The following is a 26,274-nucleotide window of genomic DNA, read 5'->3' on the forward strand; positions in this document are numbered from 1 at the left end:
TGTAACTAAATACAAAACCTGCAAGAGTAACTAGCTAATATTAACACCACCATTTATTTTGTTCTGCAGTGATTGACTACATTATAATATGAATTACTTTGTGTGTTTTTTAAACCCTTAAGAGAATGCTATAAATCCCAAACAATTCTATGAAAATGCACTAAAGGATAACTGAGAAGTAACCAGAAAACATTGCTTGTTAGATTCTCCTCTCCACTCCATGTTTAATCATTTCCATTCCCACTCATTTTGCTATTTTTAAAATGTTGTTTCATGATGTCCTTGTTGTCAAAACCAAAATTTATTACGGTAAATACATTGCTTGTAATTCATTAGCTTGATGCTCTGGCATACGCTGACAGCAAGATGAATCCAATCTGTTTGCATTTAAAAAGACTGAATAAGTTGATATCATAGAGCTTCTGTTTGACATTATCAGGCATGCTTTTTCTTGTAAAGAGATTTAATTTAATACTCAAATTAGGATTGTTTGTGCCATTGTATTTCTGATTTGTATGTGTGGTTTTGAAAGCTAGACAATGAAGAAAGCTGACAGGAAGAGAATCAACTCATTTTAAATGTGCTGCTTGAGGACAGTTCTGCAGATCAGTGGACTTCCAAAAAAAACAAACAAATAGGTCCTAGTACAAATCAAGCCTGAACTCTCCCTAAAAACTAAGATGGCTAAACTGAGACTATTCTATTTTGAACATATCTTGAGAAGACAGGACACTCTAGAAGAGATTGTAATGCTTGGTAAGGCGAAAGCAGTAAAAAAAAAGAGGAAGATCAAATTCCAGATTGATAGATTAAATAAAGGAAGTCATAGCCCTAAATCTGCAAGTCCTGAGCAGGGCTGTTGATAACAGGGTGACTTAGAGGTCACTCATTCATAAGGTACCCATTGAGTTCAACTTGACAGCAATTAACAACAACAAAGGTGGTATTCACTCTACATTGCACCAAGTAGGAGATCCTATTGTTTCTTGCAGGCATATAGAGAAGTTTCCACCAACTTCTCTATATGCTCTTTAAACATCTTTTGCTTAATTATAGGGAGTACAGAAATTGGATGCCTTAGAACACTGCAGCACTCACCCACTGTTTTCTTTGTGTTAATGTTCCATGCAAGAAGCATTAACTAAGCACCAAATGCATCTGAGGAAGTAGGCTCAAGTCTACAAAAGGTCATGCTACCAATTTTCTGTTAATCTCCAAGATGCTGCAAGATTTCTTTGCATACTGACTTTCCAGACTAACACAGCTTTGTCTTTGAATTCTAAGCCCCAAGATAGGATTTGAATGGTGTGACAGAATCAGCAGTGATCTGATTTCTGTGCAATTTTTTGACAGAAAATAAATTCACTTTTTGTTTATCTTTGCAGACATGCATGGATCCCCGGAGCAAGCCAGCTTTCTTCACTGAGAAAACCATGGAGTCCTCTATCAAATATATTAACAAGAAGTTCCCCAACTTGGATACAAGAAGCATCACGGTGAGATCTTGAGCCAAAGCTAGGACAGGAAATCTGGTGACTGGTTGCTTTAAACTTTTAAAAACCACCCATCATCCTTTCAGATACCAGAGTGGTACACAGGTATGATTAAAACAACAAAAACATACTTTCGTCATCAAAAGAGAAGCAAGCAGATAGAACCAGTCAATTAAAATGTCTGGCTAAACAGAAAGGTTTTGAGCATCCTTGCCAGTCACACATCCATGGGGAGCATATTTTATAGCTGGGCTGCCACAACCTAGGTAACACAGACTGTGCTTGAGATACTTGGGCAATAACGTGGAAGGCCACTTAACTCTTTAAAGCAGGGGTTGCTAACAGGGAGTGGTGTGGTGGTGGGGCTGCATTGCTCTCTGTGAGACCCTGTAAGACCACCTTCCCCATTGTTGTCACTCTGCAGCCTATAGTCCACAGATTCGGTCAAAAATATTGGTGGTGCCGCTTGAAGCCTCCAAGGACTATGATGACTGGCCATTTGATGTAATGATTGGATTGTTAGATTAGGACACTAATCTAGTGTCCATGCTCAGCTATGAAAACACATTCCCTCAGCCTCAGAAGAAGGCAATGTCACCTCTCACCAGATTAAATTCTGCCAAGAAAATCCCATGATAAGATCACAATAAATTGGAAGTCACTTAATAATAATAATAATAATAATAATAATAATAATATTTATTTGTATACCGCCCTGTGGCAAACCAATCCGGGTGGTTGACAACAGTGATTATAACAGAGTAAAATATAAAAGAGTGAAGTACTTGAAGACAAATAACAAGAGCTCTCCAACTCTGAAAAAGGAGCAAAATGTCCACTTTTGCTCTCTGGAGTATTTGGGTGGGGACATACTATGGACCATTTTTATCCAACATTTTGCTGAGAGGACAGGTTCCTGGGGAGGTGTAAACTACCCTTGTTTAAAAGGCATTTATTTTCTTTATTGGTTACATTTCCTGCAACGAATTCAAGGAGGTGCACATGGTTCTTCTTTCCATTTCAAGCTCACAACAACCCTGTGAGGTCAAGTCAGGTTGAAAGGAAGGGATTGGCCCAAAATCACCTACTGATCATTGGAGAGTAGAACATACATCTACTGAACCTCATTCAAACACTCTAAACCACTACACCAACACCTTACTTTGGATTCAGAATCAAACAAGAAATCAGTACAGTTCTTTCATAATCAGTATTATAGGATTCTATCTGATCACATTAGGTGCAGTTTTGGCTGCCACTTTCTGTCCTAGTTGAAGCGTCTGGGTCATCTTCAAGGGCAGTCCAACATATACTTACAGTAACCCAGCTGGAAAGTAACTGTACAATGAATTACTATGGCCAGGCTATCCTTCACCAAGAACAGTGCTAGGTATTTGAACCATCTGAAGCTGATAAAAAGACATTTCTCACCACTAGGGTCTTCTGTTGGCACTTTCCTGGCTAAATGAGAGTATAAGTCAAGATACCATCTTCTTAGGTGCTGCCCTAGGTGCTAGTCAGAGAGGCTTTTATTGGGATTTACTGTCTTTCTGATAATATTCCAGTTGATTCATTCATTAATTGTGTGTGCATGTGCCTTCAAGTTGCTTGTTGGCTTATGCTAACTCCATGAATTTCCTAGAGCTTCCTTAGGCAAGAGGTGGTTTTTGCCAGTTCCTTCCTCTGAAATATAGCTTACTACAGCAGCTGGCATTTGTTGGCAGTCTCCAGACTAACAGGGCTGATCCTGCTTAGCTTACAAAATCATACAGGACCTGATAGCATTGTACAAGTTGTTTTGTCTGAAGTTTGGTCTTCATAGACTTTTTGTTGGTGATTAATACAAGTTTATCACCAAAGCTGCCTTTGGTATCACATATTTGAACTCATTCTGTTGCTTTCCTTTTTCTGCTGTATTTAGGTTGATGGCTTGTCATTTGTTTGGTTTCTTATTTCAGACTGTGTTTACCAAACTGGATTTTATGAATTGTGCATGCTTCTCATCAGGTTTTCTTTTCTTTTACGTATCCTGCAATTTAACTTGTTTTCTTTTCCCCATTAGGGTTGTAACTTATCAACATTTGGTATTTTTGTATATTTCTGCTGCTGTTTATTAACACTTTTTTGTATCTACCTTTTGATATTATTGTTTATATCTTGAATATATATCACTCATCTCAGTTAGCCTATTTAGGGCATCCTCTCTCTGTCTTTCTCTCAGATTCATTTGTGCTTGCTATTCTAAATAAGGAGAGCCAGAATGGGCTAATAGTTTGAGTACTCCAGGAAACCAGGGTTTGAATTTCTGCTTGGCCATGGAATATGCACTGGGCAAGTCACACTTTCTCAGCTTCAGAGAAAGGCAAAGGCAAACCTCCACCCTGAACAAGTCTTGCCAAGAAAACAGCATGATAGGTTCACCTTAAGTCACCATAAGTCATAAAAGACCTGAAGGCAAACAGCAACAACAACCATTCTGATTCAGACTGTTGGTTCATTTAACTGCTACTACAAGCTGAATCTCCTTTATCTGAAATGTTTAGGACCAGAAGTGTTTTGAATTTTGGATGGTGTTTTTCATATTTTGGAATATTTGCATATATATAATGTGATATCTTAGTGATGGGACCCAAGAATAAACATGAAATTAATTTATGTTTTGTATATACATTATACACATAGCCTGAAGGTAATTTTATACATATTCTGGGAAAGGGATCCTCAATCTGTGTTAACCTGTTCCAGGTTCCTGTGGTTTCAAGCAGGATCTCTCCTCAAAAATAAAGGGAAAATATACATGTGGGGCAGGAGGGCTTTTTGTCATTTATCTCAGTGATGGCACATACATTAACCAGTACTTTACCCATGGATCAGCATTTGCACCAAGAACTGTTGCCACAGTCCTTGCATGAGCATGTGGGGAATTAGAGGGATAAGGTTTCCATAGGATCAAGACATATATTAAACTGAACTTGTGTGTGTGTGCAGCATGCATCCCCTGTGTATGTTGGCTATTGGCTGTATATGTACTGCACAATTAAAATAATGATCCAGAAAGACTGAGGACTTGCCAAGTGGCCTGCAAACAAGCTCACGTAGATGGAATTAATAGGGTCAGAGCAAATCATAGCCTGGTGTTCACAGAATGGGACATTTTGAATACATGAGGTCTGGAGTGGAATCAGCAATGTATGAGCTTCCAGCTGGTTTTCGAGGAGCTGCCACCCACATCATTCCTCACTGTTGGCTTTGATGGCTAGGACTAATGGGAGTTGCAGTTCATCAGAATTTGGAGGGCCACACATTTCCAACCATGCTAGCTGGGGAATAGTTGAAGGTGTAGTACAAATAAGGACCCTTTAAAAGTACTGTATCCTCTAACTGGCTTGGGATTTGAGTATAGTGGCCAGATACAAGTGAGAACAAGGCTTATGTGGGTCTAATGCAAGGTTGGTAGTATTCTGGAGTCCAGAAGGCCACACTGCTTGATTATTTTGGCTTTTACAGAGGGCTGGAGGATGTTATCATGGCTGCGATTTAGGATGACCAAAGCCAAAGGTGATGTTGTGGCACATCTACTAGTTGCCTCTCAAGCTGTTTTAGGTTCAAAACACACTGTAGAAATAATCCAGTTTAAGAACTCTTTAACTGCCCTGGCTCAGTGCCAGGGAATTCTGGGAACTGTAGTTTTGTGAGACATTGAGCCTTCTCTGTTAGAGAGCTCTGGTGCCACAATAAACTACAATTCCCAAGATTCCCTAGCACTGAGCCAGGGCAGTTAAAGTGGTTTGGAACTAGATTATTTCTGCAGTGTGTTTTGGATGTTGGAGGACTTTGGAGTGGGGAGCCCTCCTATAGTATTACCTAATGGCCTTGGAAAGGATTTTAGAGCCTATTTAGGGGGGTTTCAAATGAAAAACAACCATTTGGGGCTAAAACCTTCTTTGCATGGTGCCTGGCCCTTTGGGAGGGTCTTTAGGCTTCCCAAAGGCTGCATGTGGCATTTCAAAGGCTTCATGTGGTCCATGGAGTTGCATAATTCTCCACCACCTCTCACTTCAGATGTAGTGTGCAAGAGGGAATTTAGCAGACCTAGGTTGTGAATCAGTGTAGTATAGGGTTTGAGTGTTACTTAGGACTCTGGAGAATAGGATTCACATCCCCAATCAGCCATCGAAATCAACTTGACCTTAACCAAGTCACACTCTCTCAGAGGAAGGTAAAAAAAAAAAAAGAAAAGAAAAGAAAACCGGCCTTTGCCATACTTTGGAAATGACTTGAAGGGAAACAATGTCAGCCACATTTCCTCCTGCTGACATCTGTAATTCTACACTACTATTAAAGGTACAAGAGCCCTGTTTTCTTTCACATCTAGTCCTACATGTAAACAAGAATTCAGCTGAGATACAACCTGATTTTATGCAACTTTTACAACTTTATGATGCAGTAAAACAGATAAATACTCTTAAAAGGCATTCAAATGAGCCGAAGAAGCAAATGTAAAATAACAGTAATGTGATCCTTAGAAAGAAATGGAGGAGAAAGAGTCACTCTAAAAATAACCTGTCTATTGGCTAAGATAAGCAATTCAGTTGTGTTGAATTTTGCTTTTATTTGGTTCATTTTTTTCTTTAGCATCCTGACATGTATCTTTAACACAACAAAAATACTTTAAAAATAGAAACTACTTCTAAAAATACTGGTGGGAAAGAAACAAGGGAGCCTCTACTAATAAAGTCCTGGTGTGAGCCCTAAAAGAGTGGGGCTGTGTTGAGTCTAGCACTGCTTTTGAACTTATTCATGCCCTATGTATTTGTTCATCTTTACAGCAACACTTGGGTCCAGTGCACAAAGAGAAAGCAGATATTCTCCGGGCTCTCGCTGCCTACTATCACACCTTTGTGGATGTAATGGAATTCCGGGTGAGTATTAGCTGGTGTGGTTTGGTTTAGGTTTGCTGTGTGAGGCTGCTGGTTAGGTTTGCTCTGTTCTGATGGGAGGAAGCATCTGTTCTTGTGAAGAACTTAAAAGAGTACCTCCGAAGTTCTGCTGCTCCTGTTTTTATCAACCATGTGCTATAATGACAGTCCCCTCCTTAAAGCATTTAATAGTCCAGAAGAGCAGCTGTGCATAGTTGCCAGTTCATGATCATCCCAGGACCTGTGGGTTTTGGGCCCAGACCTGAGACCTAGAGACATCCCCTGCTGATGTCATTAAGCATTATGCAATATTGCTCAATCTATGGAAATTAATATTGCAAATATATGTATGAATGTATATATGTTGTTTAAAACACTCAAATCAACCAAGGAATACAATCAAATAAGTTGAACTGTCCAAAGAATATACAATAAAAAAACAAGGTCCTGTGGGGAGACCTCTAGTCTCTAGAAATGCAATTATTTTCTTGAAGGCCAAAGGTGAATCTGTCTCAAATGGTAAAAGGGTCCTTCAGACAGAAATCTTAGCTAAAGGGGCTGTTCCCAGATCAAGGTGAAATGAGGGGATTATTTCTTCTTGCCTATTTAAGGAGATGGGATAAGGAACAATTAGTCTATCAGGTTCTGTAAACTGCAACATTGCAATGAGGAGGGAGGGGGCAAATGTTCCTGCACATGGAAAGACTATTGCTACAGCGAACACATCTGGAAGTTTCTGTTACACAGAGGAGGCAAATTTTAGCAGATCCAAGAGTGGAAAAATGATCACACATGATGAGACTCCTCCTTCTCAAGCTGTATTAGAAGGAGGAAGAGAAGGAGGAGGAAAAGAAGAAGAAGAAACAACAACATCAGGCTATATTTCAGAAGAAGGAACTGGCACCTTCAAGTATTTCTTGCCTAAGAAAACCCTATGAAATTCATGCAGTCATGATAAGAGCCAGTGTACACAATGGAAATTTTGGTAGAATGCAAGTAGAATATGATCTGGCCATACCTGATTCGAATGTATTCGTCCCTTTTTCTGGGAAGGGGGAGCGAAAAAGTCCTCAGACTCCAGAGAAAAAAGTTTCACAGTTTATACCTGATTATGCTGAAAAATAAGCATTATAGATTGTGTGGACATCCTTTTTGTCTCCTCAAATGCCTTGCATAGCAGAGGGCGGGCAGAGGGGCGGGCAGAGGGGCGTTTTACTGCTAACAGATTGGGTACATATAGGGTTTGCCTAATCTCCTTGGCATTTTACAGCATTTTTAATTATTTTTTTTCAGACTGCATCTGACTTTTTTTAAAAAACAAAACCCATTCCTAAGGCAGAAGGCATTTAAATGGTTAATGATTTCTTGGAGGAAATATGTAAATACTGTGTTCCTTTACTTCTTATATTGGCAGGGAGGGGGCTGGAACTGGCACCCCTCCTCCCTTCCCCAATTGTTAACTCTTTTGCCTTTCCTCTTACCCACTACCTGAAAGACTAGCCCTAGTTCTTCCAGATTTCAGGGTTTAATGGAGGGAGAAAAGAGATGCATTAAGCTCCTGTTTTCAGGGAACTGTGCAGCATACAACCAAAGATATCCAAATAGTAGGAAAATGGAAAAAGTACAGTGAGGACCTGTAGGCAGGGGAGCTTGAGGGATACATGATAACAGAAGCAGAGGTGTGTTTATTTGCATCCTCTGATTGACAGCACCAAAAAGGATGCTGCATGTGGGCAGCATACATGCAAATAGGAAGGAATGAGGTCAAAAAATGTAGACAATAAGAATTGATTGGAAAGTGCAAAAATCCACAACAATTCCTCGCATAAAATACACACTTATAGACCTGCCTACCTGAAGGCACACACACATTCTTTCTTCTAGCCAGAAGGTGGATGGATGCAGAGGAGAGGGGAGGGTGAGACTTAACAACACAGTGATAAGGAGGGAAGGAACAAGCTGACTAAGGAAATATACCCCTCCCCTTCCAGAGTCTTTATAAATTGCAGCTAAACTAATTAGTCTGATAAACTAATCCTTGCATGATTATAGTAAGCTGCTGCTCACTTAGCTGAACTGAAAATTTGTACCCATCTCTTTCCCCTTGCCTGGAACTGAACCGGAAGAATTTGCATCCTTGACGTCTGCCTCGAGATGCTATATATGAGATTTGGCAACCCTACCTGAACATAGAATGGGAATAAGAATGGGAAATGGAGTATAAAAAGAATAAACAGGAGACCCACATAATAATGTATTTTAGGTGGTAGGCCTGTATTAATTTCCTTGAGAATAAGCTCCACTGAATACAGTGAGACTTACTGTAACCTCTGAGTAAACCTGAATAGGAGTGGACAATTACTATGTTTTATTTGAATTGTATTTAATGTCAGCTATCTAAAGTCTACAATAGAGAAGGGTGATATACTGATGATAACAATTCATTGAAATAGTGTCATAATATTCAATTGACCAAGAGGTTATGAGGAGTGGCAAAGAAACATATTTTTCTGTTAGCTGAGATCACAGCTTCACTTTATGGATTCTTGAGAGGGTTCAGCTCAGTACTGCTGGTCCTGTTACTTTGGGGTTAATCTAAGAACTCTACTAAACCTAAATGACGCAGTTCTGTATGTTTCTAAGAATGAGTCTGCCCCAATTATCTAGAAAGAAGAAATGGACAGAGTCCCTCTTAAGAGCAGAAAGGGATCCACAGAGGAATGCAGCTGAAACCTTCTTCTGTGGCTTGTTTAATTGAAGTCCAACTCCCTAAGAATCTTTAGCAATCATTACATTTTGAACTGGAACAACTGCTGAAAGAAAAATGCCAAGACCATGGGTTATGGGGAAGTAAACACTGGGCAGGAGTGATGGGGGAGTATTTTTCTCCCCTCAACCACATTGCATCCCATTTTCTCTTAAAATGGACCCACACACTACTCCAAGAGAAAGTTCTGCTATTAAGTATGTGGGACTGCTGCTGTCAAATCTGCTTTGGTCCTGGTTTCAGCCTTTGAACTTGTTCTCACAAGTAGGTCTATGGGTAGTTATATGGGAAAGAAGAAGGTGTCCTGTGTCTTTAGGGAATTTCAGCACCTGTAGCTTGTCAGAGAAGCTACAGATGCTGAAATCCTCTTGTTTATACTGTTAAAGGAGAAGGGCCCATGGCCATCCTTTTCTTTCATCTGACCATTCAAGGCAAGGCTCAGGCACCAAACCTTTCAATAATAACCATGTGGAAAGGGTTTCTAAGAAAAGTCTGCAAAATGATTCCCCGAAAGAGAACACTACTTGGGGAGTTGCCTGTGGGGATTTCCACTTATATCCCACTGTTTGCCTACACCAAATGTGGGGCTTATTCTTCAATAATCCTACTACTGCCACTAAATGTGAAGCCTTCCACATTGTTCACTGCAGTCTGCAAATGCTGAATATGAGGGTTTTTCCTGCTCTCTCCCTGCCACACATATGGACACCAGCAGTCTAAATGCCCTCAAGGTTCTCATGAGAATTTACACTACTTTCATCCCCAACAGGACACTACCCTTCCACCTTCAATGCTGCCATGTGTGAGCAGGACTGTTGATGATAGGATGACTTGGAGTTCTCTCATTCATAGGTTCACCATAAGTTAAAGTCGACAGCAGTTAAAATAAGCCATGTTCTCTTTCCATCTAGCTATCACTGCCTGGTCCAAAACAATGTGTATTGCTTGATGCAGTAGACAAGATAGGTCCTTGCAGAATAGCAGCTTTGATATGGGTGATAGGACTCCATCCTTCACCAGCAGGCAATCTTAAGGATTGCAGGGCAGGCTGCCTGGTAGAATAGACAGTCCTGTTTTTCCACAGAGGGGAGTAGTGAAGGGCCTGTTTCTGTTGCCATCCACCTCTTGCACCCAGGATCTGCTGCCTGAGGAGGCTTCCTCCCTATACCTGACAGGAGGGCCAGCCTACATAGCTGGTCCTGCCCCTGTGTCAGAGAACTGGTCCTCACAATTATCTGGTGATACAAATTAGACTGAAGGCGAGCAACCGGTGCTAGATTACCTAATGAATTTTACTCCTGAGCTAGTCAGTGGCTATCCTTTTAAAAATGTGGTTGGGTTATTGCTGGGTTTTTTTAAAAGTATCTGCAAAAAAAATTACTGTTTTTTCCCCTTAGGAGATGGGACAGTGCTTGATTCTTCCTCCATAATTTGTAATGAAGAGAGAGTCATAGACTGCTGCCACACTGCTGAATTTAATGCAGTTTCACACTGCTTTAACTATGATGGCTCTGTCCTAGGCTATCCTGGGCAGTGGCATCACTAGAGGTTGTGGTGTGTGTGTGTATACTGCACTGGGTGACACCCCAGTGGGGGGTGGCACCTAATGAGGTGGTATCCCTGGTGTAGTTGCTGAGTGAGTGAGATAGGGTGTTGCATCCCTTTCTCATTGGCCCAGCTGCCAATGCAGTCCCTTCCATGTGGGATTTGGTGTGGTTGCAGCCACGCTGGAGCCCAAGTGGACCTCCAGAGGCTGAGACAGTCTTCCCCCCACACTGCCCCCCCCTACACTGCTGACCGCCGGTATGCCACTGATCCTGAGGTTTGTAGTTTGTTGTGGCATCAGAGCTCTCTGACAGAGAAGGCTAAATATTTCACAGAACTACAAATTCCAGCATTGCAGAGAACTGAGCCATGGAAGTTAAAGTGGTACCAAGCTGCATTAACTCTGTAGTGCAGCTGCAGCCATAGACTACTGCCTGCTCTGTTCTTCCCAGCACTGGCCCAGGACACCTTGCCTGAAACAAAGGACAAGGTGGTTCTCTCCCCCCCTCCCCACTCCATTTTACCTGTAGAGGCAGAAAGGCACAGCAGTGAAGTTTACTTCCTCATGGGGAAAAATAATAGCACCCTGCACCATTCCCAAGGGTAGCATGGAGATGCAAGATAGTCTGTATGGCATTCACTATCCTGTCTGCCATGGAGCCAATGTGGCACAGTGGTTTGAGTGTTGAAGTACAACTCTGGAGACCAGGGGTCGGTTGCCAGCTCAGCCATGAAACCAACTGGGTGACTTTGGGCAAGTCACACTCTCTCAGCCTCAGAGGAAGGCAGTGACAAACCTCCTCTGAACAAATCTTGCAAAAAACCAAAACCCCATGATAGGTTTATCTTAGGGTCACCATAACTTGGAAATGACTTGAAGATATATAGCAACAACAACATCCTGTCCATCTGTGCTCTTTAGATAATGAATAATTTTATGTCCAGTATCACAAAATACCTAAATGTCCTTCAAGTTCTCCTTTATCTGACACAGTTTCAGTGACCTGCACACTGGAGAGAGGAGTCTAAATTTTTTCCAGTCCTTAACCTGTGAGAGAAAGTCAAGTTCAGTGTCAAATCTCTTCAATTAACACATCACATGGCTGTGAGCAAAGTCAGTGCAGTTTATTTGCTTGCATTTGTGGTAGAAATAGATAAATTACATTTTCCCCATGCTATAGGATTATATTTTCAAAAGCACAGCATTTCCCCCTCCCTGCAATGGAAATCATGCTCAGAATAAAAAAAACACAGTATAAAAATCTAATGTACCAAAATAGATCAGAAATGAAAAAGTAGTCATTCTTGTTTACAGTGGGCATTTGCTAAATAAGCAAAGATAGCAGCCAAATAAATAATCTTGACACATTTGTGTATAATAAAAAAGCCAGCTTCTCAAGAACTGAAGAAACTGGTTTTTTAGAAAAAAGATGAAGTGCTCATTCCTGTTTTAGCGCCACATAGAGTTTACAGCTGAATACATAATCAACTAGATATTTACTGTCCAAGGAGAGAAAAACAAACATTTGTCAATGTCAGCAAAGAAGTCTTGAGCAAAGTTGGTGTTGATTCATATAGTTTTCAGAGGTGTTGAGTTAGGAAAAAGGAAGCTCCCTTTCTTCTGAGCTGATATTTTCAACCCTTCTAATTCTAGCTAGTATGGGGCAATTGGTCCCGGGGAGCAGAAACAAGGGTTAGAATAACAGAACCATTGTTGGGAGGACCTCAGTAGCCATCTAGTGCAACCCCCTGCCATATAGGATCACATAACTAAAGTATGCCTGAAAGGAGACTCCATCAGCCTCTGAGGCAAACTATTCCAGTGTCCAACAGTTCTTACAGGATCGTTGAGAGGATTCACAGGGAGCGACGCAACAGAGGAGAACTTTTAAAAAGGGAGCAGTGACAAGGAATACATATTATACAACCTTTAAGCACTCCTGCTCCATAAAGAAATCTGCTGTTTGATTGGAGTGTATTATGGTTGGAACTCAATGTATTTGTAAGGTCAAGGTGCTAGTTGGACCTTATTGCACTGGCTTCTATAACACTTCATTTTCCTCTCTAGGACCATGTCTATGAACTGCTGAACACTACTGATGCCAGCCAGTGCTACTTTGACATTGTGAGTGCTATGTGAATAAAAATAATAGTAGGTGTTAGCTTCTGCATGTTAAATGACTGGAGGAGGACCTTTTCTGGTGTGGAATGTAGACTTCTGAGTGACTGAATATAAACTGTAGACATGATGATGTTTTGGCTGTATTGGGATATTAGGCTGTAGACAGCCTAGAGTGCCAGGACCACAAGTAGGTAGGCTATGGGCTGGCCCACAGCCAGCCCCTTGATAAGTTTGCTGGCCAAAGTTTGCTGGTAGTGGTGGGTGGTGGTCTCCTTCCCTGGTGGTGGTGGCCTTGTGACTAGCCCTTCCCCTTTTCTGAGGGTAGATCTTGCCCTTGCAGCAAAGGAGGGCTCAATGGGGTGTCATATATACTTTGCTATATGGCCAATGCAGTTGCCCATGGATAAGTAAACTGAAAGATTTTCATACATATTGGCCATCTGCTCTTGCAAATTCCTCATGCTCTGAACAATATATAAATGTCTGAAGACACTTGTATGTACATAATATTATTGTTTTTAAGGGGTTTGTGTGATCCAGATGACGTGCAGCATTTAGCATTCCAGATGCACCATGTTCCAATTCAGCTTTCCTCTTGAAGCTGTGGTTTAACCTCAGAGGAGAGCTCCTGTGCACATAAATGGCCATAATTTAATTTTGGAGGTACTGAGTGCTTGCCGATTTAGTTGTAGATGGGCATCAGTTGACATTTAATGGCCAGAAACTATGCTTTGTTTTGCAAAGAATCAGGTTTGGGGAAGATAGAAAAAGCCAGTGGATCATTGCATTGCTCAATGGAGAAGTTTTTTCTTCAATTGAAATGAATGCCACCTCCCATTTAAACGCATTGTGTGAAGGCAACATGCAGCTCTATGTCATGTTTAGAATCCTCTGACACGGGTCTATTCACATTACAGAATTATAGCACTATGGTTCTACTTTAATTGCCATAGTTCTGCCCTATAGCTTCCTGGGATTAACAGTTTGCAGAGGAGCCTTTAGTATTCTCAACTAGAGAGCTCCTCTGGTGCCCCTGACCAGATTACAATCCCCAGGATTTTAAGAGTGCAGTTATTGTAGCGCTATAATTGTGTAATGTGAATGAGCCCATGGCTAATACGGTTTCTTATACAGAGCCAGTATCTCAACAGGTCTCTTTGGAATTCGAAGAAATAAACAAGGTCAACTCCTGCCAGAAGTGAGAACATGCAGAATTATGACAATAAAAGTATTACTTGGTGTTAACCTTGTCTTCATCTTCTGTCTCTCTGCACTGCACTTCCATTTCCTTTCTGCAGCATGTGAATTTCGATTTCACCAAGAACTACCTTGACCTACTTGTTACCTATGCATCTGTCATCTTACTCCTTTCCCGCATTGATGATCGCAAGGCCCTGATTGGTTTGTACCACTGTACCCATGAGATGATCCATGGAACCAGGTCAGGGACTCATTATTTACGTAAAAGCTTTGTACACCACCATTTAGGGCAGAAGTGCAGAACCCTTGTCCTTTAAGATGTTTTGGACTACAAGTCCTACACCACTTTACCACTGGGCTGCCAGCTGGGGCTGATAGAAGTTGTAGGCAAAATGTCCAAATAACCATAGGTTTCCCATCCCTCTACTAAGAGAAGTCCCAACTATAATTCGTCAAGCAGCAGTATGTCAAATAGTAATAACTGTAGTAGAAGTATTGATAGAGTCAAAATGAATAGGTTTAACTGGACAGTATCTTAAATAAAACAGTAATATAGTCAACTCCCTTGTTCTAATGTAGTGTACCTAATGCTTAAAATAATCTCTGTTAAGTCCCTTTTCTTCATGAACATTTGTGAAGTGATGCAACAACACCCCTAAGCAAAGTATACAGCTAGTGAGATATTATTATGGTTAGAAGTTTTTTTTAAAACACATATCCAGTACTGAGAATCAGGAACATGTGGCCCTTCAGATATTGCTGGACTACAGCTCCTATCATCCTTCATTATGGCTATGCTGACTGGGATTGATGGGGATTACAGTCCAACGACATCTGGATGGGTGCTCATTCCCCATCCCTACCCTTTACTTTGCTGTAGCTTAACTTTGTTTTCTTATCTGGTTATCAGGAACTCTTTTAGATAGGTGGTTCTTTCTTTCTTATTGTGGTGGGTCCAAATTCAAATAATTTGTGATATTTGTGTCCCCCCCTTGTATTATGGGTGTTTTGGTTTTTTTGTTACTTACCTCGTAAAACATTCCTGAGAGCTTCAGTTGAAGAATAGCAAATAAATAAAATGTCTCCTCTATCATGTTGAAACTGTAATAAACAGCCATGTTTGGGCACTAAGAGAACATGCTTCCTCTTGTACTTCACCAGCCGGCATTATAGCTCTCACTTGCAATCCTGGCTGTAACTGTATGAGTATCACAGGCATTTGTGATATCACCAGTGGTTATATGTGTATCCTTTTCTGCCATACCTTTCCCATTTTGAGAAGTTAAAAATATAAATTGTATATATGTATTTTTAAAATTGCAATTTCCTAAGGAACCAGACTTTCAATAATGTCCCACTCCACCAAGAGCAGTTTTATAGCATCTTGTTTTAGAGGGGATTTTTTAAAAAAGCAGACTAAGGTCAGGGCAGGCTACCTCCTCTCCTTAACTGTTCCCTTGTCATTTTGATGATAGTTCTTTGTTTTTCACTGTGGCTATAAAATGTGCAGCCCTCTCCAGTGCTACTCTGTCCTCTCTCTAAAAAAAGAAAAAGAAAAAAGAACAGTAGGGCCCATTGTTTCCAGCCTATCTCTTCTACCTAAGATTACACTTCCATTATTTTATGGCATGTTTGGGGATCCTGTGGCCCTCCAAATATTCATGAATTATTATTCCGCTAAGCCCTTAGCACTAGTTAGGCATGTGCAGGGCACAAGGGGAATGGTAATCCTAACTGAGACTAGAATTTTTTTGCTGCTCCGGAAACTAGAATGCAAACCAGTGGATTCAAATTACAAGAAAAGAGGTTCCTCCTAAACATTAGCAAGAACTTCTTGATTTTAAAAGCTCTTTGGCAGTGGAACAGACAGTCTCAGAAGGTGGAGGATTCTCTTTCTTTGGAAGTCTTTAAACATAGGTTGGATATCATTTTAGGAGTGCTTTTGTTGTGTATTTCTGCATGGCAGGGTGGTGGATAAAATAATCCTTGCAGACCCTTCCAGCTCCATTATACCGTACTACTATATTCTGTCATTAACCTTTGAAGAGCAAATGATACCTAGCCCAATGTTAAGAACACATCACTGTGCTATTGATGGCGAATCTGTGTTGGCACCATTGTAGCAGTAAGAAAAATCAGTCTGCATTTGTCTCAAGATGCCCGTTAAGTTTAGCGAGAGGTCTGAGCTACAGGAGTTGTTTTCAGAGGTTTCTGGCATGATTTTTTCAATGGAAAATGTGGACACTGTTGGAAGGAAGGGTGACTTCTGTTATTGGAAAACACTTCTGATTTATTGTTTATCTGGCAACAGCGATGCCAGCTACCCTCGTTTGGGTCAGATGATCCTGGAATACGAGAATCCCTTGCGCAAATTGATGGAGGAGTTTGGACCCCACACCAAGGTGAGATATGGTGATGTGACCTGTTCATGAAGCGTCCACTGACCAATCTTTTTTTGAGGGGGACATTAGTTGCTTTAATAACTGTGTGGTTATGGTCTTCAAGCTACACAGTATTTTCATATTTTGCAGTTGTGTCTCAAACATACCGGAATAGTTTCATTGCAGCTGACCCTAGATTGAGTAGTTGTGTTATATAGGCCAATATGTCTTTTGGATGCATACATCTTGCATGTAAAAACTCCTTATGTTCCCTTTAGATCAGGCAGTTGCCATTTGTTTGCATCCAGCCTGTGAAATTCTTTTATAGCTTGAATGGAAGACACAGGATGTAGTCATATGACACCTTTCTAAGGTCACAGTTGAGCACCTGAATATAGCAAATGACATGGCAACTTAATAATATCAGATTTGAGAAGAAAAGATGGTGCGACTTTGCCAAGTTGGAATTACCAGTTTGCAAAAATGCTAGAATTGATGTGCAATAGGCTTTCATTTACCCCTTTTCAGAATCCTTGTATATCATTGTTTTAGACTTTATTTTCATTAACTTCTTAATATATGCATATTCAGTTTGTGATCCACATGATAGCACCCATCCTTTCTGCATTGATTAGTGTATTTAGTAATAGAAATGTTAGTGCTCAAAGGCTGGAGCAACTGGGTCCACAGTATATGGCACTGCAAAGCAACTATTGCTCAATATCGTCTGGTTAAGGACTGAGGAACTTGTGGACTTCCAGATTGTGATGATCTGTTCCTCCTATCATCCTCCATCATTGGCTGGGCTGGCCGATGGGAAATGAGGTCTCCCAACATCTGGAGGGCTAGACATTCACGAGCTCTTGCCTAGTTTTACTGGCTGTGGCTTTGCAAAGTCTTTTTCTTAGTGCTTGATATCCTTTTTGTTGGAGATGTTAGGGATCTAACCTGAGAACTGTTTCAAGCCTATACCTTTATAGTAAGCATGTATGACCCAAATCCATATCAGAATGGCGGTGGTGGCAGCGGGGGGGGGGGGGAGAAAATGACGACAGGGACTTACTCTTCATTTAGCTGCTTCTTTTTCAAAACTGACCAGCTGTGAGAGTTGGACCTACCTGTACAGGGGGTGGGGGCAGTTTCGAAACAAAACTCTATTCTGGGGAGAGTTTATACCTCACTCACCCATGCATACCAGTCTGGGTCTAGATTAGGTCTGTGCATGAGAATCAGAAGTCAAATACTATGACACAGCACAATACAATTTAATGTATTGTGTAATTTAACACTGTGCTACCTCCACAAATATGGTTTGGGAATATGCAAGGTAAAATACAATTTTGTCTGAGGGTGACTAGATGTCATAACTGTAAAGGAGGGCAAGGCACCACAAAATGTAGGACATTCTAGAAAAATGTAAGATATTACAAAATAAAAACTAAAAACACTAATGTAAGTATAGGTTCATTTGATATGGTTAATTTATAGCTATATTACAAATACTGCTATTTTATTATGTACTCAACCAATTTTTTTCTAATTAACTTATCTTAGTTAAAATGCCTTGTTGGCTTGCAATATACTTACAGAACTCTGAGCAAGAAAAATGCTTAAAATTGTACTTTACTAGCAACAAGCTGTTGACTAAGTGTACATTTAAATTATTCATTTCATATTTTGTTTGTGATGAAATTAAGGAAAGAACCCTTTCTGATTTGCATTATGTTCTCAAGCAGCCCATTACCTAACACACTTGCGGTCCTTTTTCCCTTCAAGAAACAAACACACCCTGAGCTCTGGGGGAAAGTCTTGTCTGCTTGTTGTAGGAAGAAAAGAACTTTAGATACAGCCATCCTCTCTCCCCATTTGCCACAAAGAGAAGCTGCCAAGTAGACACATTTCTTGAAGAGGAACAACAAACATGGTGTTATTCAGTGGGCTTCTTAGTCATGCTCAAAATGGAGGATATTTCAGAATTCCTCCTGGACACAAGGTTTAAACGTAGGACATGTCTTGGAAAGGGAGGACATCTGGTCACCCTGTTCTGTCTTCTTTATTTCTCCCTCCTTCTGTCTGCCTGCTGTCACTTCCTAATGTGGATAGCCCTCTTTCCCCAGGCTGTGAGCAACGCACTTCTCTCATTGCACTTCCTCTTTGCCCGAAGAAACCACTCAGCTGATCAGTGGCGAAGTGACCAGCTCTTCAGTCTGATTAGCAACCCTGCAGGCATGCTAGCTCCTGTCAATTCTGACACTGTGAGTATGTGTATGGAAGGAAGTAACACCTCTGCTTCTCAAGTACAGCCCAAACAAAGCTTTTGCATGAAGATCGTAAAAATGCAGGCCTTGATTTTGGATGAATATTACCTTTTGTAAGCCACAATACTCTGTTGTCTGGAGAGGACACCAAGCCGAAGCTTGCTCAGGGGAATTTGACCTTGGCTCAAACGGAGAGATTTAGACGGACCAGCGTAACTTGGTCTTAAGGGATCTTTCCCAGCTTTTACAGCATCCAGATTCACACAGAACCCCAGAGGCAGACTTCCAAATGAGAATAGGTTTTATTTTAAAGGGGAATAACACACTCACTCACGCAAACGACACACACACACACACACACACACACACACGAACTAACGGAATCAAAAATGAGAGGTTGGGATAGGTATCAAGTGTCACTGACGGTGATAGTTACCTATGCGGATCTTGACCCCAATCACTGATGGTCCAGAATGAAGAGAGGACTCAATAGCTCCCATGGCATGTGGTGGGGAGGTGGCGAGCATATTAAAGTGCTAAGGCAAGCAAACTGACAGAGTTTCTGTCTGCCACTAGACTGTGGCGGGCAGACTGGCTCTAATAGTGCCAATATTTATACCAAAAATGTGCCTAGGGGGCAGATCCCAAGAGGTTGAAAGGATTAAGCATTTTGGAATCAGTTTTCCAAGATAGGAACAATGGAGCGAAACTGAATTGAAAGAGGAACAATAGGTGCACATTTCCCAGAGAAGAGGGAATTAGCACGCAGGATCACCGATGCATTGTTTACCTTCCCTGTACTTTGTCTCAGGTCTCCTCTTACTCCCTGTAGGTGTGCCATGATCCAATCTAGCTGTGGCCCAGCGCAACTCCTAGTCCCAGCCAATATGCAAAGATTTACTTCAATATCATGGCATCCACAGCAGGGTCATAGAAGGGTCACCCAGCCTGTATGTTTTATTGCATAATATATATAAATATATATATATATTATATAGGGGTAAATCAGGGACCCATGGGGAAAAGAGATTCCACCTCAACATTAGGAGGAACTTCCTGACAGAAAGGGCTGTTCGACACTGGAACAAACTCCCTCGGAGTGTAGTGGAGTCTCCTTCCTTAGAGGTCTTTAAACAGAGTCTCGATGGCCATCTGTTGGGGATGCTTTGATTTAGATTGCCTGCATGCCAGGGGGTTGGACTGGACGGCCCTTGCAGTCTCTTCCAACTCAGTGATTCTATGATTCTAAGATTCTAGCAACACTTTGAGAAGCTCATATCATAGTTGGTAATATAAATGAATAAATAGCCTTCAGCAAGAAAATCCAGACTTTCCCAGCATGCTGCGCAGGCTTGAACTAAGCAGAAAAGACAAATCTCTTGATTGTAATGTCAGTGTTGCACCTTCATAATCAATTTCTAATTCTTTGGAGTTAGAGTTTGCGCAATGGCAGACAGTGACTGCAGCTGCTCCACTAAATGATTCTCACAGACATATAGTAAAGCCTTCATGTTCCACACTGCCTAGGAAAAGGTATTGCAGAAATAAGTGGGGGGCATCACATGATTGGGAGAGGAAAAGATTATTCTGGATTTACCCAGGCAGAAAAAGATGTTCTGTTTTTTTATCCTTCATCCTCTCAGATGGCCTGTGAATACCTATCTCTGGAGGTTCTTGAGCGATGGATTGTGAGTAAGTCACCATCTTGTACTGTACTGTGCCATTAATCTGGGAATGGTCCACAGTGGATTCTAAAGTGTAAATCTGTTTATTAGGGAAAATCCCATTCATTCTATGGAATTTACATAACTGTTGGGCTACCAAGGTCCCACTGGTTTGGTGGGTATGCTCTAGCTGTGACTAGTTATTTACAGCAAGAACCTCTGTCCAGAGTTGTACCCTTTGTCACAGCCTAAAGCTGCAGAAATGGTTGGAGGCTATTTTCATAGGCTTCAATGAGCATTGACAAAGCTATATTTGCACTGTATGCTAACTCCCCTCCTCCATGTAACAAAACCTGATATAGTGAGCTCTCTGTACCTGCTAATTATTTATCCACAGATTCAGTCACCTACAGCTTGAAAATATTCCCAAAAATATAAATTACAAAACGTAAACCTTGATTTTTGTCATTTTATATAAGAGACACTGTTTTACTGTACTATGTATTCAATGGAACTTGAGCATCCATGAATTTTTATATCCACAGAGGGTCCTGGAACCAAACCCCAGTAGATACCAAGGGCCCACTGTACAAAGGAATGCTGTGATTTGGGATACATCTGCTTAATTGGCATTATTTGCTGCTATTGCTATTGCTATTTATTCTGCTTGTGGAAATAGTGGGGAGAAGGGCAGGGAGGAATTCTAAGTGCTATCTGGTCTACTGAGCAGTGGAAAAATGCTCTCGCTTGTTTATTTATCCCTGCCTTTGACTGTCTTCTCCTTCTGCAGTTGGATTCTTGCTGTGCCACAGTTGCTTGGGTTCAACACAGAGCTGCCTGGATCTGTGGCGGGCAGCTCTCCGGGGTTCACTGTACATCACTCTAGTGCGGGATGAAGTGCTTCCTGTTCACAAGGTCACAGAGGAGGCCTTCAGTGGTATCAAAGGGTAAGTGATCAAGAGAGGTGGCCTAAACCAATTAGGTATTGGTGCCACAGGGGTCAGAGCAGGAGTCTGGAACCTTTGGCTCTCCAATTGCTTTGGACTGCAACTCCCTTTAACAGTTTTTTAACTATGGCTGTGGGCCAAACATTGCAATGAGGAAAGAGGGGGCAAATGTTCCTTCACATGGAAGAACTATTTAGTCTGGAAGTTTCTTTTGTATAGAAGAGACAAATTTTGGCTAGTCCAAGAGTGGATAAATGGTCACACATGCTGAGACTTCTTCTCAACCTGCATTACTGGTACAGTAGGTTAGTGATCCATCTTTGCCAGCCTTTACCCACTGGTGTCCTCCAGATGCATACAACTATAGCTCCAGTCACCTGGGGATTATGAGAGTTTTAATCAAACATCTGAAGAGTGCCAGTTTGGGGGACTTTGCATAATACTACTCACACTGATTAGCAGCGGCTCTTCCCATTTGCAAATAAAATAAAATAAAATAAAATAAAAAAGTCTTTATCAGTAGTTTTCTGTGGGTTATGTAAACAGTTATGTAAACTATGGATGCTGGCTGTGAAAGCCTTCGACTTCACATTGGTCTTTATCAGACATGTTTCCTGGAATCTGGGAGGAAATTGCCAGAGACTGCACTTGGGACCTTCTCTTTATATTATAAAAAGGAATAGAAAAGTGGGAAGGAACAGAGGAAACTTGCAGCACCTTTAAAACTAACTAATTTGTTTAGCATAAGCTTCCATCCATGCTAAAATAGATTAGTTAGCCTTAAAGAAACTGCTAGATTCCTCTCTCCCTCCCTTGTACTGTGACTAGCACAACTTTATTGTTCTGTCTTCAAATCGTTTCTGATTTATGGTGACCCCAAGGCGATAAAGCAAACTTATAATGAGATTTTCTTGGCAAGACTTGTTCAGAAGGGTTGTTTGGGTTTTCTTTGGCCTTTGCCTTTCTCTGAGGGTGGGAGAATGTGACTTGCCCAAGGTCACCTAGTTTTCAGAGCCAAATGGGGATTCTCCAGAGTTCTAGTCCAATGCTCAAGATACTACACCACACTGGCTCTATTAACACAGCTATTTCTTTTACAATCTCTATGAATTGTGAGAGATCTACACTTGGACTCTTGCTCCTCCTAGAAAGTACAACAAAAGACTGAGGAGCATTGGCATTTTTAAGATAAAAATTTCCTGTGAACCCCTGAATTCTGAAAAAATACCTTTGTTTTTCCAACTCTTCCTCCCTCACTAAGCTGTTGAAGCCACACATCATACTAAGCTTTGGAGGACTGGGCTGTGATTTCTCTCTCTCTTTTTTTTCTTTTCAGCTATGGAAAACGTATAGCTGATATCAAAGAATGTAAAGAGCATGCCGTGGCACACAGGTAGGAATGTGCCTTTCTTCCATTTCTCCCTGCTCTTGTTTGCAATGCATCTCTCTTCTTGCTCTGCTTTGTCTACAAAATAACCAGGCCCTGCTTAATACTTTCCCACAGCATCTTTACTCTTTCTCTACTCCCCTGAGATTTTTCCTTCCCAGCCTTTAAGATGTCCTCATCATCCCTGTGTCTTCAGTGTATTGCAGCAAAATCTTTGTTTGGGAGGTTGCTGTCTCTTACACCGCATGGTAGATATTCCTCATTAGGACTGCAAATTTATACAAATTTCCCCAGGAGTGTGCTCCACTGCAGTAAATTGACTTTTCTCCCGAGTAACTGTGTAGAACATGATGCTGTTAGAACAGAATATAGAGAAATAGAATGGTTCCCAGTTGGCAAAGGGGTCAGGCAAGGCTGCATCCTTTCACCCTATCTGTTCAGCTTATATGCAGAAAATGTCGTATGAAGAGCAGAGTTGGACACAGAAGGAGGAGGAGTGAAGATAGGAGGAAGGTATATCAATAACGTAAGATATGCAGACGACACCATATTACTAGCAGAAAACATTGCAGACCTGGAACAACTACTAAGAAAAATAAAAAAAGAAAGTGCAGAGGCAGGCTTGCTGCTGAACAAAAAGAAAACCAAAATAATGACCATAGCAGATCTACACAAATTCAAACTAGACAATGAGGAAATCATAAAATAGTAAAAGATTTCCTGTACCTTGGGTCAGACATTGATCAGAATGGGGACTGCAGTCAAGGCACTGACACTTTCCTTGTGAATTTTCTGTAGGCTAGACTAGGCAAGATTTTTGTATGATTCAATAGGGCTCTTAGTTACAATAGGACCACAAAGTGAATGCATAGAAGGAAATACAGAGTAACCACTGCTGCCTTTATTCCTGCTAACACGATCGATGTAAAGGCTGCCAGTGACCATCTGGGTTAGAAGTGGCAGCTCTGCAGTGCTTCCTGAGCCCTGAAGTCGGTCTTCATTCTACACGCAGCAGCTTCTGGCATTACTTTTTACACATATCTTTAAAGTAACGCCTTAACTACAGAAGACATAAAACAAACCTTTCTATTGAAGTCATATTTCTTGACATGCAATAGGGTGAGCCATTCCGGCAAGTCTGGGGGCCAGTTTTGCCTCCATGAAACCTAAATGGTTTCTGATGCTGTCACTTGAGTCCTGCAGTGGATGTACATTTCAAACACATTTGTTTAGAATAAACATTCTTTTACAAGGGAATCATACTTCCTGGAGATTTCTGTGGATGTAATTTTCCTATGAAACTAAGCTCAAGCAGTCCATGAAACCATGTTTTTAAGTGAAAACGTGTGTTTAAAAGTATCTCCACTGCCAAATAGGGGAGAGGATGGCTGCAGAAGTAGTGCATGGTACCCACCCTGGGTGTATAGAAACATGCATGTTTCTGAGTGAGTGGGTGAATTTTCCAACTTGCACAGAATAAAGAGCTTTCCTTTGTAGTTTGGAAAGCCAGCCTACTTTCACTTCCATTTCTCTCAGTCCAGTGAGAAGTCTCTCTGCTTGTTCACTGGGCCCAGTACAGGAGCAGCTCATTCCCTGTTCTGCTTTGCTTGGGAGACAAAGTCATGTTCTTCTCTGCTTCTGCTATATACTCATGGCAGGGAGAAGAAAAGGCACAGGGCAGTTGTTCCCTTCATGTGTGAACTTTCTGGTTGGTGTCTTGACAGTGGGCAGTTACATCGAGGACGGCGTAATTTCCTGAGAAATGCTGTGAAGGAGATGGAGGCCATCCTGGCCAATGAACCTGGGCTTCTGGGGCCAAAGGCAAGTCCAGGAGGTTGCAGAATATGGGACAGGCAAAAGAAAATTGCAATGAGTGTGGACAAGACTGCCCTACATATGTGTTGTGTGTTGACTTATGTGAACAAATACATGCAAGGGCATATATGTGTGAATTTGGATGGGTACATATGTGGGGTGTGTTTATGGGAAATGAGTCTTGATGTGGGAAGTGAATGACTGTATTGACCTGTATTTTTGTCTGGCTTGAAAAGCTTGTAGTATGTTATGGTTACCTATATTAGCTTGATTTTATTTGACAGTGTAAAAAGCCATAATAATTTATTAGAATAAGTAGATAGATGTGTTTCAGTGCTTCTAAAAATAGCAAGAGAATTTTGTTATACATTCAAACTAAACAACTTTATGATGGCACAAGCTTTTATGTTTAGGGAGTCGATGAATTATAAACAGTGAAATCACAGTTAAATTTATTTGTTTATTTATTTATATACTATCCTATCTTTATCCCAGCATGGGATTCAAGAATGACTGTGACCTTACTGAGTCACGTCTCCTTTTACTTGCCTTGTCTCCTGAGCCAAACATAATTATTTTTAAAACATGCAGGGGTAGCTGTGTTGGCCATTTAACAAATACAAACAAAAATCCATCAGTGATACTTTTATTGGCCAAATGAAATGCACAATATAGTTGTTGCAAGCTTTTGAAGCTCCATGGGTTTCTTCATCCGGCAAGATGTTTGGTTTGTAACATCTTGCCTGATGAAGAAGCCCATGGAGCTTTGAAAGCATGCAACAAATATATTGTGCATTTTGGTTGGCCTATAAAGGCATCACTGATGAATTTTTGTTTATAATTATTTTTTACTTAGAGTGGTGTTGTTCCAGCACTTTGACCATTTTGGTTGTCCTTTTCTATAGTTCACGACTACTGAAACTCCTCCTGACTTAATTCTAGAGGCTTACAGAGGTTTGGGTCCAAGCTACTTTAAAGACCAGCTTGCCCTCACCTTAAGCTTACAAACATGCTGTAGGTCCTTTTAGTTGCTCTCAGAACAGTTAAACTGGTGGGCACAAAGGAGACAGCCTTTTTCTGTACTGGCTCTCAACCTTTGGAATGCATTACCCCTTGGAGTGTATCAGGTCTCATCATTACAAACCTTTAGGAAAGGCTTGGATGTCTGTGTTGTTCGTCTTCAAGTCTTTATGGTGACCTTAATATGAACCTATCATAGGGTTTACTTGGCAAGGGGATTTGTCATTGCCATCCTCTGAGGCTGAAAGAGTGTGATGTGCCCATGCTCTTTGTTTTCTTCTTGGATAGTGTTTTAAGTGTGCAAATTGCTTTTAACTGCATTGTAATATGTTTACTATTTTGAGGGATGGGTCTTTATTAATAATTCCTTGCTTTTAATCATATCTGAGTTTTGTATGTTTTATTTTTCAGGCTGTCTTATGGGGATTTCTATCTTTTAAAGCAGCTTGCAAATATTTTAAAATAAATACTTTGCTTCCACAGCTATTCTACCTACTTCATTTTGTTCCAACTGTAATTGCCAGCCTGTTTTCAAAGGCAGCAGCATGCAGAATGCATTGAAGTAGTGTAGGCTCAATATAGCTGAAGCATACCGACTTATTCTTTCAAAAGTCAAACTCCAAATGACATTAACTGGAATACTAAGTATTTTAGTTTATTGGAGATATCAGGTTTTAAAAAAAATCAACAAAATCCAGGGGAAACAATTCTATAGAGAAATATTTTTAATATATACATATATATATGCCGTAGTTA

The 26,274-nt window shown here is 40.9% G+C and overlaps 1 protein-coding gene across 6 annotated transcripts in view; it reads left to right on the forward strand.

The window, feature by feature from the left end:
* NCKAP1L (NCK associated protein 1 like) overlaps window positions 1–26,274 on the forward strand; it is a 134,269-nt gene that overhangs the window by 44,357 nt on the left and 63,638 nt on the right. For all 6 annotated transcript variants that reach the window (XR_006102424.1, XM_042454311.1, XM_042454306.1 and 3 more), the window contains exons 2-11: window positions 1,386–1,496; window positions 6,323–6,415; window positions 12,793–12,849; window positions 14,145–14,287; window positions 16,358–16,448; window positions 18,545–18,682; window positions 20,329–20,377; window positions 21,140–21,296; window positions 22,633–22,689; window positions 24,408–24,504. Coding sequence is in view for 5 of the 6 variants with exons in the window: in XM_042454306.1 (XP_042310240.1) it covers window positions 1,386–1,496; window positions 6,323–6,415; window positions 12,793–12,849; window positions 14,145–14,287; window positions 16,358–16,448; window positions 18,545–18,682; window positions 20,329–20,377; window positions 21,140–21,296; window positions 22,633–22,689; window positions 24,408–24,504 (993 nt within the window). In the remaining variant the exon portion in view is untranslated. The remainder of the gene's footprint in view (window positions 1–1,385; window positions 1,497–6,322; window positions 6,416–12,792; window positions 12,850–14,144; window positions 14,288–16,357; window positions 16,449–18,544; window positions 18,683–20,328; window positions 20,378–21,139; window positions 21,297–22,632; window positions 22,690–24,407; window positions 24,505–26,274) is intronic.

This window comes from Sceloporus undulatus, chromosome 2 (genome assembly GCF_019175285.1).
Source record: "Sceloporus undulatus isolate JIND9_A2432 ecotype Alabama chromosome 2, SceUnd_v1.1, whole genome shotgun sequence".
Classification (NCBI taxonomy): Eukaryota; Metazoa; Chordata; class Lepidosauria; order Squamata; family Phrynosomatidae; genus Sceloporus; species Sceloporus undulatus.